We start from the raw sequence: 14233 nt of genomic DNA, 5'->3' as shown, positions 1-14233 counted from the left end.
ATAGTTCTATCAAAACCCAGATGTCTCAGCCCTGGCTGGTAAGAACTGACTGAGGAGAGGTGCAGTGGAGGCCCAAGCAACCACTCTTCAAATAGCTCCCTGGGAGTTCCTGATGAGCCGAGTCCCTATAGGACGAGAGAAGGGACTTCCTCTAGGCCACAGAGCCAGCTAATGGCAGAGCTGGGGTGTGGACACAGGTCACTGGACTGTTCTCTTGTCATGGGAGTTCCCAAGGTTGCAGGGCAGGGGGCAAAGTACCCACAGCCGTAAGAGCCCAAAGCTGGGCGGTCGTCCAGCTGGTAGCCAACAGGGAGGTCTGTTCGAGCTGTTCTCCTGCCCCCTGGGAATATTCCTGGGTGCTCAAGGACACAGGAAGGAGAGGCAGCCCTCCCAGTCCCCACAAGGGCCTTGATCTGGCTTCCTTTCAGGCTCACAAGGTAAAACCTGGTTCAACCAAGAGAATGGCAAGAGGCCCGTGAGAGCCTACAGGTGCGCCAGGGCTTCCCCTTCGCCCGGGAAGGCGGGTGCCCAGGGAAGAGCACTGCCCAGGCAGGCCAGCCGCTTGCTTCTCTCCCCTCTGCACCGAGGTCCCACTTGCCCGTGTTGGAAGCCTTCAGGACACAACAATGCTAAGCGAAACTGTACATCTTGTCAAGTGGTCAGGTTGGCTAGACTCAGCTGGTGAGGAAGCTAAGGGAAGCTGTGCGATGGTGATGGGGGGAGCCTGGCCCCCAGCTCCAGCTTTACTCCCAGGTTGCCTGTCAAGTTTCTGTAGCTCTTGGGCCTAACTTCTCTCTGCGCTTGCGGAAGCAGTAGGGGAGAGGGCTGGGGGTGAAAATGAGAGGAGTTCCGAGACTCCATCTGGCTCTGACAATCCAGAAGTACAGGGAAGATGGAACTTCCTCAGGGTATCTGCCCCTACTCTGCTCCTGGGTGGCTGCAGAGCTGCCGGGCCTGAGCCAGGATGCCACAGACATGCCAGTGATGGCCCACAAGACCCAACCTTTGTCTTACAGGTTTGATCTGCACGAGGCTGCATGAGCCCAAAGAGCTCTCCCACCAGCCTTGGGAGGGGGGACTGGAGAGAGGGGAGGACAGAGGTGGCACATTTGGCAAACTTTAATCACTGCCTCTGTGCATATGGTGCGCTCACAGGGAGCTGGGGAGGCGGGGCAGCGGCGGTTGTGCTGGATCCCAGTTGGTCCTGAGCACCAGCCCTGGGCCTGGCTGGGTGGGTGACTGAAACCATGCAGGGTGGTCAGATTCATTCAGGCAGCGCCTTTTCCAATGGAGAACTACCCCAAGTGGGAAATGCTGGGGTGTAAAACACACACACATGCACACGCACATGCACACATACACAACATTAGTTTCAGGGAAAAATAAAAGCAAATATGGGAGGTCTTAGAGACAAAGGCCTTCCTGGAATAAGGGTGTGTGCATCTGTGATGTCTTACTTTCCCCGGAAAAATACTGTGTCATTATTTGTCATTTTATTTCTTCCAACTAAGAAATATACTGAAGGAAACAAAGAGGGAGCAACCAGAGGTGGGGGCTCGAGGATCCAGGTCACCGCCAGCCAGCTTCAGTTTGGGTTCCAGGCGGGGCGTGCAAAGCCACGGTGTGAGCAGAACGCTGCCATGAAGGCATTCCAAGCGGCTTCCAGGAAGCGGCCATATGTGCTGACACGCATGTGGACACAGCAGTCTGGCTGGCCGCCTCTCCAGACTGGTGTTTCCTAGAGCTTTCCATTGGCAAACGCTGCCTCCTGGAACTGAGGGACAAAGGTTTTGAAATAAGCCCTGGTGGGAAAGAGGGGGAGAAAAAAAATGTGGTTAGCGCAAACAACTTGAAAAAAAGTGCAACTCAGAGCTTTCGGCCTAACTCAGAACAGTTGTTATTTATTGTTCCTGCATCTTGGGTTGGATTTCCCTTCCCTGCTGATGCAAAACCCTCTGGATTTTTCCAAGGGAGGGACATGCACTTCACGTCTGTGCTATCTTGCACGGCTGCTTAAAGGGCAGCCCTCCCCGGACGCCAGCTCCTAGTAGACATCAGTACTCAGGCTCTCTCTGCCTCTCCTCGGCCAGAGACAAGGGCCTGATCCCCGCCACAAGCCAGAGTGGCCAAGCCAGTGGCCTAGCCGTTTTTGTGGCTTAAATGGAAAGAGTTGTATTCTTCACTCCGTTGGATCTTTGACTTCCTACAAAGAGGGTCTAATAAAAAGGGTTTCTAACTGTTCCACAGTCTCCATTTATTTCCAAACATATGTGCGGTTTGGTCTACTGGCAGGAAAGCCAGGCTGTGTATCGAGAGACCCTTCCTTGGTCAGTCACGGACAGCTGACATGATCTGGGGCAGACCATCTGGCCTTCCTGGAACCCAGATTCAAATTCGTGGAGATGAACTCCGCATGTGACGTGGGCCCGCTCCACCAGGCACGGTATGAGGTGCCTGGGGCTGCGAGAGGACCCGGATGGGGCCCTTGCAGAACAGGAGATCCCAGTTTAGAGGAGGAGATAAACATATCAGTAACACCAGTCAAGGTGGTAAGGGCACCGATGGAGGTACCGTGAGGCGCTGGGCTGGCATGACCAAGGAAGGTGGAGGCAGCATCACAGGCGTTGTGGGCCAGCAGCACGGTGGGATCAGGGACTGGGGGCAGGGGTGGCTTGCTGTGAGCTAGGAACCCAAAGCTCTGCGGAAAGACAGCAGGGGAGGCAGAAAGTGGAGGGGTGGGAACCCCCTGCCCCTGGTCATCCGAGCTTGCCACCTACATCTCTCTCCCCTGCCCCTGACTCAACATGAGGCCAGAGTGGTCACACCTAACTTATCCAGAGTGGCTCACTCAGAAAAAGGACAGTAATCAGAACCAAGAGGCCCTGTCATCACCAGGACCACAAAGGCCCCTAACAGGGCTCCTTCGATGCAGGGGTAAGTAGCCCCGCATAAGTCAAAAGGCCCTGGGGCCCCACTATGCAGTTATGTGACACCTGACTGCCTGCCCCACTGCTCTGACACCAAGTCAACCGAAACTGCTTTCAAATGTCACCACTTTGCCCTGGCTTTTGCCACCCTGGCCTCCGCAGGCTCTGTGCAGCATTATGTGAGGGCTCCTCTCTTGGGAAGGTGTCCTCCCGGGTGACATTCCACACCCTAGGGCTCCTTTCCCTGCTCCTTGCTGTGCCCCCTCGTGAGCTCCCTCTCTCTGGAATCCTCCTGTCTTGCCCCCCAGATCCCTCACACACGTGCTCTGGTCAGGCTCACACAACTCACTGAGCACAGAATCACCCCATCTGGGCCTCGGGCCCTCATTTCTCTGCCACACTTCCGGTCCCACATTCCAGCCGCTTGCAGGACTCTGTGACCTGGACACCTCTGGAGTTTAAGCCAGTGTGCTCCAAGTGAAGGGTTCCTCAATGTTGTCATGAATGTGCTTTGGCCCATTCGTACTTCTGTAACAGAGCCGTGTTTCCACCGCTCCTAAAGCCTTGTGGTGAATTCTCCTGAAGGTTCTTCTTCCTCCACCACGTCCCTCTATGCTCTGTGACACCCCATGGCTCCTGGTCTTGTTACCTTTCAACACAACTGGTGCAGAAGGCTGTTTGCCCCCTGCATTCAGGCTTACTTGGCCTTTCTGTTGCAACTAAATACATTTTCTTCAAGTATGGGTCTCTGCCACTACCCCAAACACACCCTGCATGTTCCCCACACTTGCAGCCTGGCACTCAATGATGTTGACTCTCTGGCTCCATGTCACTAATTTGTTTTTGTCCTTCCACCACATTTTCAAGCTCATGCACCCCTCCCTAGAGAAGCTAAGAAAGCTAAGGATCCTGTCCCAGACCCCCTGAAGCCCATGCATGGTCCAGGATGCAAGCCCCCAACTCCAATCTGGCCACCTGCTCTTCCTCACTTGTGCTATTTCCCACCTCTGGGCATTATTCATGCTCAGGCCAAATGCCCTGACTCCTATCAGGTCTCGCTTGGTTGCCAAGACAATCTCTGTGCTTCCCTCAGACTGTGTGCCACATAGGCATGTATGTCGTACTTGCCAGGCTGCATGGCGGGTCCCGGCAAGCAGGAGCACATCTTCCCCATGAGCCCACAGGCCAGCCGACAGACAACACTCAGCGAGACTTAGTGGCTACAGGTGACATCACTACCGATGGCTACTGGTTTGCAATAGAGTTAAGGTGTGTCCATTACACATTGTTTGAGGTGAGAGTAGCCTCAGAGAGTGGACAAATGTGATATTTAGGGACTGAAAAAATGCAGCCCATTCTCCAATGTCAAATTATGCCAACAGTTAGTGAAAAGAAAGATAAAGTACTCTCTTCCATGCACATCCTGTCTGACACAGTCCTGAGCCTGCCAAACTGTCACTGTCTCTGAGACCTACGAGCCCAAAGCCCTTTTCTGCCAGTGTACCACTATACGCATTCTTATGGACGGGAAGGATGGCGCTGAGGTCCGGAGAGCCACAGGCCTAGAGCCAGGCTGACAGGGCAAGGGAAGCTTTGCTTCCCACAGTGAGCAGGGGTGACGAGCCCACCCTACCATGACGCTTGCCCGGGATAGTGTGGGAAGGGACCTTGCTGACTGTCTGCCATCACCCAGATGTGTGGGCCACTCATTCTCACCCACGTTCCATCTGCTGCTGTTTGCCCAGTGACATGCATGCATCCACTGGAGGAGAGCCTGGTGGCCCATCCTCAAGGGACAGAGACTGACAGGCTGCTGCCAACCTCCACTGTGTCTGCTTTGCTGCTTCAAGTATCCCGTGGAGTGTGGCCAACACCGGCACCCATGGGCAGGGCAGTGTCCCCCCATCTGAGGTAGAAGTTGGCCCTGCAACAGGCACCTGATGAAGTGAGTGGAGGGGGCCGGCTGCTGCTGGGGCAGGGAGCTCTCCCTATCTCTCTCCTCCTCCCCTACCCTCCCTCTCCCTTCCTGCAGCACCAGAGTCACACGGTCCCAGTCCTGAAGCAAATCGGATCAGTTCAGTTTTCCCTTAGAAACTTCGGGGGTCCAGGCTGCAGCAATATGAGCTCCTTTGGGCCTAAAGGTCTTGGCAAGAGGGAGCATGATTTAGAGCAAGCTCTTTCCTTCTTCAGAAAGTTCTGAAGTTTCCTGTTCTGTCCTGGGTTTTCCCTGCCAGGGCAAGCTGCGTGACGCCAAGGGGAAGCAGTGTGGAGGAGGGCTATTTAGAGGCATGAGGCTACCAGCTGTTGTCAGTGAGGGCTGCTCCGCTTGGCTCCTCACAAGTCAGTCCAGGGAGCGGGAGGAGGAGGAAGGGGAAATGGTGACTGGCTCCCATCCATTTACAGATTTTTTTTTTTTTAAGTGCTGTTTTCATTTATCTCACTTTTTATCAGAGAAAACGGAGACCTGCCCAGGGTATAGCTTGCCAAAAGCACTAGTTATCTGTCACCTTTTAAAAACCTCTTTGACCCAAAGACAAAGTGGATGGCAAGCTCTGAAGTGTAAGTGGGCCTCGGGCGGGGGAGGGCAGGCCTCCTCACCTCCACTGACTGGCCCAGAGGACCTGCGGGGAGAGGCCCTGTGTCGGTCAAACTCATCATTCTATCTATTTACACTGGAAGTGAATTTATTTTTAGACCAAATTTGAGCTAAATATGCCTCAAGACAAAGTAAGGTCCTGACCTCCCTCCCTGGTCTCAGTTCTTTCCTCCAGGCGTTATAAAATCACAGCTCCGGCCAATTCCCGAGTCTCAGGTGAAAAGAATAAAACTTCAAGAACTGACCCCCGGCCGAAGCTGGGTAGGTTTTGCATGACTTCAGAGCAGCTCTGGCCAGGCCTTGGCTCCTAGGCAAGGAGCGAGGTAGCCAGATCCCTCCGACCAGGAGCCAGGCAACAGGGAAGGGGGCACTCAGCAGGAAATCCCTTCCTCATTCCAGGTGTCACCCTCCTCATGAACAAAGCACAGGGAGCTGAGCCTGGTGATCTCCAAGGTCCTGCAGGCCGTGGGCCAGGAAGGACAAGGCCGGGTGTGTGGTGTGCGCTCTGGAGCCAGCCACACCTGGGCTCCCGGCCTGGTGCTGTTTCTTACTGGTTGTATCACTTGGGCAAGTGACTCACCTCGTTAGCTTTAATTTCTTCAACTATAAAAGGGGAAAAATAACCTTAACTTGCCTTGAAGGGTAATCCTTGTGAGGATTACATGAGATGGTCCAAGTCAGCCCTTGGCTTGGTGCCTGGCTTAAGAGATGATTGATAGATGTCAACTGTTACCATGGGGACCATGCTGGGCCTGAGGGGAGAGGCTCTGAGTCTGTGGGAACAGCTGGAGCATGTGTGGCTGCAGAAGAAGAGGGGCCTTGGGTCCTGCCCTCAGTTTGTCCTTTCCGCCGTGGCTTCTTGGATAACTTCTCGCTCATCACACTGAGCTGGCACTTGCAGGCACAGAGATGGCCAGTGTCGGGGTTGGATGCCCAGCCAACCTTGTTGGGACACTGTGTATCTCTTGAAATCCAGTCCAGAGCTGCCAGTGGCACACTTGAGTTATCTAAGGATGAGCTGTGCACCAAGAGGCACCTGCAGGCTCTGCTGTCTCTGCCCGAGCCTGCTGGGTGTGCTTCTGTGCAAGGCTCTGGTCAAGGGTGTGGTTTGGGAACTAGAGGGATATTTAAGAATCACAGGGCTCTTGTTGCTCATGATGGGGCCATCAAAGTTGGCTGGGTCCCCCTTCTGTTCAGGAAGGGGTGGTAATATGTGTTGTAAGGGGGTGTCAGTGGGTCAAGTGGAAAGAGTATTGAGTCATGAAGCAGAAGACATGTGTTCAGTCCAGGCTTTGGCTTGCTGTGTCATCTGGAACTGGGACTCAGTTTCCTCACCCGTAACAGGAAGGTTATACTTGATGATCTCTTAATGCCATCCAGTTATGGTTTTAAGATGACTTTAAGCAAGCCACTTAACTTCTTTGGGTCTTGGTTCTTCATCTGTTAAGTTGGGGCCCTAGCCCTAGCCATGTCACAGGTGGCGGCAGTGCGGTCAGGCTGCGGTGGTGGCTGTTACTATTTGCGATGCTCTTTCACCAATAAGACAGGATCAGCGAAGAACCCCGCAGGGCTCCAAGAAGATGTTTAGTGGCACCAAGAAGATGTTTAGTGGCACTTCACAAAAAAGGATGGAAGGCTGGTTCCTCAGGTGCCCCTCTGTCCTCCTACCGAGGGGAGGTGCCATAACAAGGTGTTAGCGCGTTCTGGGGAAGGGGCTCTGGAGACCCTTAAGAGTTAGTTATGACAGGGAACATCAGGGAAATCCTCAGGGGCCTTCAGGGCAAGGCAGTTAGGAACTTTGCCCAACAAAGGCTCATCAACAGGGATTTTCCCTCCTGGAACTATAGTTCCATATTTTTTTTTTTTTATTTATTTATTTATGATAGTCACACACACAGAGAGAGAGAGAGAGAGGCAGAGACACAGGCAGAGGGAGAAGCAGGCTCCATGCACCGGGAGCCCGACGTGGGATTCGATCCCGGGTCTCCAGGATCGCGCCCTGGGCCAAAGGCAGGCGCTAAACCGCTGCGCCACCCAGGGATCCCCTATAGTTCCATATTAATTTGATGGATCTTTTCAAAAGAACAGAAATCCATAAGATCAACACCTGAACATCTGAACCGATACAGCTTTAAGAAAACAAAAGCAAAAACAGAAAAGAAAGCCTAAAGAGGTTAGGGGCTCTGGAGAAAGGAAGGAGCTACAGGAGGCAGGTTAAGCACGCCCCTGTCCAGTGTGGCAGGAAGCCCTGCTCTCAGTTTGCAGGCCAGAAAACAGAAGCTTTGGGAATTCAGGGAAGGTACCTGCCCACTGATACCCTGATCTCGGCACCCCTGGAATGATGCTTCTCACTCCACAGCCACATAAGGGGCCACATGGGAGACCCCGTGGCCTTGCTGCCTTTTGCCTCACTTTTTTTTTGGGACTTCTTATTTTACAAATTACAATGATCTTCTTCTGAAACAGAACTCCATAGTCTCTTGCTGGAATTCAAATACTTTTCTCTGGGCAATCATGAGATGAGCTTTATGATGTTGCCGGAGACAGGCCAACGTGTGGTGGAGTGGGGTGGGGTGGGAGAAGTGGTTCAGGGACATGACCCTCATTGTCAGGAAATCAAGGAAATATAAATCAAGTCAGAATTCATTTTTGCAAATAGAGGCAAGTTCCAAAACATCCAAGGCTCATTGCTTTTTCCACTTTTCTTCTGCAGCTGTGACTTCAACTGGCACATGTTTTTAATCAGTCATATGAAAACCGATTGTGGTCTGAAAATCAAAGCAGTCCTGTAAATAGTGTGAGACAAGTCCTGCTAATCATTTCTCGTGGTCTTGCTTTGTCCTCATTGTCCTGGATGGGCACTGTACACACTGACTCATTTGGGGTTACTTGTGTCATAGGGGTCATCCTTAAAATAGGATCTCTACAAAGAGACCTGGTTCTACTCCAATATCCTTCACCCCAAACCCTTCAAAGGCCCCGGTGAAGACTGCCCATCCAGCTCTGGGTGCCTTGGTGGGCAAGTGACTGGCACAATGGAAGCTTATTTTGTGGCTGTGCCCCAAGCGACATCAACTTGGCTCTCTGGTGTGGGATTTAGGAACAAACAAGTGGTTGTAACTGGTTCACATAGTCACCGTAAATGTGCCAATCCCTGAGGATGCCTGGTTCATTTTTAGGGGGTTCAAACTTCCAAAACAAAAAAATCAATACGCTTGAGATGCAGAGGCTTGATACCTTACTGGGCACCTCGCCTCACGTGCTCTTGGCTTCATGCAATGGCCCTCAGCCTCAGCTGGAATTAATCCCCCCTCTGCTGGATTCCATGGCACACGGGGCCTCCCACCTCAGGCCCAGCCATGGTCTGCCTTGAGTCTGGAATGTTTAGATCGGTGTCTAGACTACATCTTGTACAGCTCGGGCTCCTCGCCTGTGAGACGGCCGGCGGCTGGAACTGTAGTCTCAGTATGTGTTGAATTAAATCAGATGCCGTTTTAGGAAGATTTCAACAAACAACCGACCAGGAACCTAGACATCAAAGTATTGGGATGAAATCTGGCTCCTTCTAAATCACAGGGTATTTTTAAATGCTTACTAAAATCATCAAAATTACCTAGTGGTTCTCTCTCCTCTGAGGCCCTCCAAGGAGGCCCTCTGGAGCCTGGCCAGTTGCTCCGGGCTACGGCAGCTTGCAGCCGGCTTCTTGCTCCCAGGGGCTGCAGGTGTCTCTGCCCCCTTGGCCTCCTCTGGGGCCGTGTGATGAGAAGGTGAGGGAGGAAGGAGGGGTCAGCTGGCCTCATGATGAGGAGGGATGGCTAGCCCTTATGGACTCCCGAGCCGCCCCCAGCCACAGGGCCCCTGACCTCCACCAGGCTCCACCCCTGCGTGCAAACATCTGTCCTCTTCCAACCACCCTGCCACAGCCACCATCCACTCCTTGAGGGCAGACCATGGTCACATTCATCCCACTTGGCGTCCCAGCATTGTGTACAGGGCTCAACACACAGTGACTCAACAGGTATTTCTCAAGCGAATGTAGACATTTGGCTTTAGAATTATAAAATTTTGGAACAAAAGGAAATCTCAGAGGTCCTACAGCTCAATCATGACAGGGAAGGGAAAACTGAGGGCCAGAAAAGTTAGTGGTTCCTCTAACACGGCACACAATAATTACGGCTGCTAGCATAGGTCTTCTCTGTAAGCCAAGGGCAGAATCCAGGGATGGTCCACCTTGAATGTTCAGTAGGACTCACTTTCCTTTGGGCCTCACAGCAAGTGATGCCAGCTCGGCGCATGAAGCAAAGAAGGAGGGAAGCAGGCAGGCAGGCAGGCAGGTCTGCCCCAAGGCTGACCAGAGGCCCAGGAGCTAGGGGCAGAGTCCTCCCTATCTCATTCCCCTCAGCCTGATGCCGTATCCATCCTGAACCTACTTGAGGATAGGCTGGGAGGAGAGGGTATCGTGTGGCCGCTGAAAAAGGCGGGGCCCCCACGTGGGGGGGTGGGCTGAGATAACGGGGTGTACCCGAAGCCAGACAGTGCATGGGGGAGCTAAGGAGAGGGCACTGCCTGGGGCCCCAGAGCAGAGCCACAGCCCTGTGCTCACCTTGTGTCCCCGTCTGCACCTGCCCGCTGTGCCTCAGATGGCAGGGGCCTCGGCAGCGGGCACCCGTCTTCTGCTTGCTCTGCCTGAGGCTGCACAAACAGGAGCTGAGCACTGGCTCCGGCAGATGGCTGTGTGGATGCCGGTGGAGGGTGCCAAGGTCCCTCCATGGGCCCTGCCAGGGCAAGGGCTGCTTCTGTGCTCACCTGCGCTGAGGAGAAGCTGACCGCCTGATGGCAGCGAGTCACTGCTAAGGTCACAGGTTACCCCCCCCCCCCCCCCGCTGCCCCGCTCTTAGTCAGTGAAGCGGGAAAAACCAAAGGATAGACCTCAAAAGGGAAGTGCTCAGGGGCCCCGCTGAGCTGGCCACGCTGAGTGTAGGTCCCAGCCCCAAGTCACACTCCAGTGGGCATTGTGCCACGAGGTTCCCGTTCGCCACTGCCCGGCATCAGCCTCTTAAGAGAGTGCTGACCTCTAGAAGACTGACACTTAGGAAATCAAGTCTTTGGGGGCACAGAACAATCCTGTCCTCTCTAGAGAATGTCCCTGGGGCTTTAAAGTGGTGTCTGCTGGGGATTCCTGGGTGGCTCAGCAGTTTAGCGCCTGCCTTTGGCCCAGGGCTTGATCCTGGAGACCCGGGATCGAGTCCCATGTGGGGTTCCCTGCATGGAGCCTGCTTCTCCCTCTGCCTGTGTCTCTGCCTCTCTCTCTGTCTCTCATGAATAAATAAATAAAATCTTAAAAAAAAAATAAAGTGGTGTCTGCTGAAATCTGGGTTCTCCCACTTAGACTCTCAGCATCTGGAGGCCACAGTTCATGTCTTCCGTGGCTGCTGAGGCCCCCGCCTGCTCTCCAGGTATTCATCCGCACAGCGGGGTGCTCACAGATAGATGTCCCATGCACACCTGAGGGAGGGGCAGCAAGGATGGCCACGGGCCTCTTCTTTCCCTTTCTAATCCCCTTTCCTGGCAGCTGGAATCCTATTCCCAGACATCTGGCTCTGGGGTTTACAGACGGAAGAGCAGAATTCCAAAAGAAGAAATTATGTAATGGGAAAGCGTGCCCGAGGCCTCCCCACCCCGCTGGGTTGCAGGGGCCTTCACAGAAACTTCAGGTAGGCAATGTTGGGCTGGGAGAGTAGCGGCATTCTCCAGCAGGCTGGCGGGAGGCAGAACCGTGGCAGGTGGAAGGCCTCACGGGTTCTCTCGGTCAAGTGCCCCGCGGACGGACAGGGAGAGTGCAGGCAGAGGGGCTCACCTGCTCTGCAGGGCTCCTTCTCCTCTGTGCCAAGCCCGGGATCCTGCGCAGGCTGTCTACAGGGAGCTCAGGGCCCGCGTGCCAGTTACAGACAGCAAGAGCAGGAAGGAAGGACTGGAAGGAAAGGGCCGGCACACATGCAATGTGGTAAATGAGATCCACACGTGGTATCAAACAGGCTCGTTCAAATGATGGGTGTGATGGTTGTAGTGGGTTGTAAACTCAATTTAGTGGGTCCCGACTGGCATTCAAATGAAACAAAATAACATCAGAGTGTATCACATGCAGCAAGGGAAAGTAGTTTTTCATGAAACTTTCGTTTGAGTTATAAATATTGGATTAGGATATAAGATAAATGTGTTCCTGTGGATTGCGGTTAAAAAACCAAACAAACCGTGGAAGCTGCAAGTATAAAGGAGGGGGGTGCCTACTACATGCTAGATATCGTGCTGCTTTCATCTGTATTATTTTACGTTGACTTCTCCTCCTGGGCCTTCTACTGGGTAGGCCTTATTATCTGTCCTTGCCAATGAGAAATCTATGATTCAGAGATGCAAAGTAATTTTTCTAAGATCACACAGGTAATTGGTGGCAATGCTATTTATAAATGCAGAGCTGCCTGACTCCAAAGTACACATTCTTTCCACAGATCCATGGTTTCCAGAGGAAAAAGAGCTAGTGATGTAGTAGGGAAGCCAGGGCTCTACCTCTGGGCTGCTGTATGACCCTGAGTCAGAACCCTTGTCTACACAGTGAGGGAGTGCACTACAGGATTTCTCCAGTGCTTTGATTTGCTGAGCCTCCCATCCCAAACATCACTTTAGTTATATTTCAGTTTCCTCTATTAAAACTGGAATTGCCCACAGCCCAGTTATGAATTTAGAGAGTTCCTTATTGCCAGCTCCCGTTACACCCACATTTGTTCTTGCAAACCCCTCTATACGGCCCTCCCTCTTAAAGGCTTTTGTGTCTAGAGGTGCTGACTGGTCTCTTCAGTCCCCCTCCTAGGGACCTGCACCGGGTGGCTTTGCAGTAGAATTTTGACTGCAATAACAAGGGATAAAGGGATGAACCTGGCCTCCCTCTGCTTGTCCCTCTGGTTCCTCGAAGTATGAAAGCACCCTAATGAAGAAGGAGGCCTACCCTGAATGTCCATGAGACGGGAAAGAAAGTACAAGAAAGATATGTGCGATCTACCCAGGTGCACATGACAGGCATCACAAATGTTCTCTAAATAAGGAACCCCAGAAGATCCTTTAATATTACAGTCATCTGGAATCCTAAAACTCTCCAGGGTTTTTGAGAAGTACTATGTCTGTAAAGTGCTGTAAAATGGGAGGTATTACTATCTTGATATAATTGAACTGTAGACTAGGAATGGGGAGGACTGAAGTGTGATCCCAGCTCTGCCTCTAACTTGCTATGTGACTGGGGATGGGCCATCTCACCTCTTTGAACCCCAGGTGGCTTATCTGTAAAGTGAAGGGATGGCTTCTGAGTTCACTTCCAGGTCTAATACTCTATTATTATTATTATTATTATTATTATTATTATTATTATTATCCTTTGGTAGCAATCCAACCAATTTACCCAGAGATAGTGTCTTTAAGTGGAAACAGTAATTAATTAACCACCTCTCCCTGTGCTTTGCTAGAGGGGTTCTCTCAAAGCCTTAATAAGCATCATTGGAGACATCATACATCTGAGGTTTCTAGATCTCTCCCTTTTGTCTCTAGATCTGACATAGGACCCCAAGATTGGGTGGCCAGCATCCATCCTGGCCATCTTCCTTTCATCCTTCAGAACAGCAGACAGCCAAACTTTTGCTCATTCATGGCTAGCTCCTGCTCTAGTCATGGGGCCGGATCTTACAGGGATCAAGGAATGAATCTGAGTAGGGCCCTGGCCCTCAGAGGCACACAGACGTGTGACTCCCAGAGCAGAGGGCTGCATGGTAATTCTGGTCAGGAGCTGAGTGGCTTCACTTTCATAGTCATAAGCCAAGCCCTCTGTGACCCTCTCTTTCTTAGTGCTATTGCTCTGGAACAACCAGAGCAAACTTTCTGCCTGGAGTGTGCTTTCTTTTCTGCTCAGAGCTATGCCAGGGCATTATCCAGCAGGCCAGACGTCTAGCACCTTTAATGACAATAATAACAATTTGCATTTATACAAGGTCTTTCATCGGGGAATCTTAAAGTGTATCACAAACAGTAATTAATTCCCCTTTGCAACTCTGGGAGCCAGTTAAGCAGGCACTCATTTGCTTTGCAGGTAAAGGGAACTTTTCTGGACCGTGCAACATGTTGGGGGCCTCCCTTCCTACCAAATCTGCACACCCTCAAGGCTGGCATGATCATCAGGCCCTCCACAAAGCCGGTGGCTGTCAACCGCAGCCATGGCATTTGTCCTGCCTCTGAAGCCATAGCACCACTGTTGAGCCACTCATTTGGTACTAAGCAGAAACACAGCGGAGGAGATCTTGGGATGCTGCCCAAGGCAGGACTTGCCCTAACAGTACTTCCGAGGGATGATCCTCTAGCCCTGGCCTGAATACCTTTCATGAGGGAGAGTTCATTATTTAAAGGCATGTCTACTAGTTATACTGTTTTCCCTTATTCAAAACTGAAATCTGTCCCTTGGGAGCCCCTGCCCCTCGGTCCTACTTGTGTCTTTTGGAACAAAAGATCCTACCTGAATTGCTTGAGCAGGTTGATGTCTCTTGTATACATGCTGCCTGTTTCTGTGACCACCCTCGAGCGGAGCACAGTGGCTTACAGTCAGCCAAGGTTTAGGGGGCCCTCGTGAACTGAATGGTCAGGGCAGCTGAGCCTCCACCATGCGCTCTGGGCCCCA

At 52.4% G+C, this 14233-nt stretch overlaps 1 protein-coding gene across 3 annotated transcripts in view; it reads right to left on the bottom strand.

Annotated features, from left to right (window-relative positions):
• Positions 1-1476: 1476 nt before the first annotated feature.
• The window catches only part of BABAM2 (BRISC and BRCA1 A complex member 2), a 408818-nt gene continuing 396061 nt past the window's right edge, over positions 1477-14233 (bottom strand). The window contains exon 11 of one of the 3 annotated variants that reach the window (XM_055326951.1): positions 1477-1802. In XM_055326951.1, coding sequence (XP_055182926.1) covers positions 1570-1802 — 233 coding nt within the window. In that variant the 3' untranslated portion in view covers positions 1477-1569. The remainder of the gene's footprint in view (positions 1803-14233) is intronic. The other 2 variants (XM_055326952.1, XM_055326953.1) reach the window with 2 other exon arrangements.

This window comes from Nyctereutes procyonoides, unplaced genomic scaffold (genome assembly GCF_905146905.1).
Source record: "Nyctereutes procyonoides isolate TBG_1078 unplaced genomic scaffold, NYPRO_anot_genome, whole genome shotgun sequence".
In the NCBI taxonomy this organism is placed as follows: domain Eukaryota; kingdom Metazoa; phylum Chordata; class Mammalia; order Carnivora; family Canidae; genus Nyctereutes; species Nyctereutes procyonoides.
This window is presented reverse-complemented; position numbering and strand designations above follow the sequence as displayed.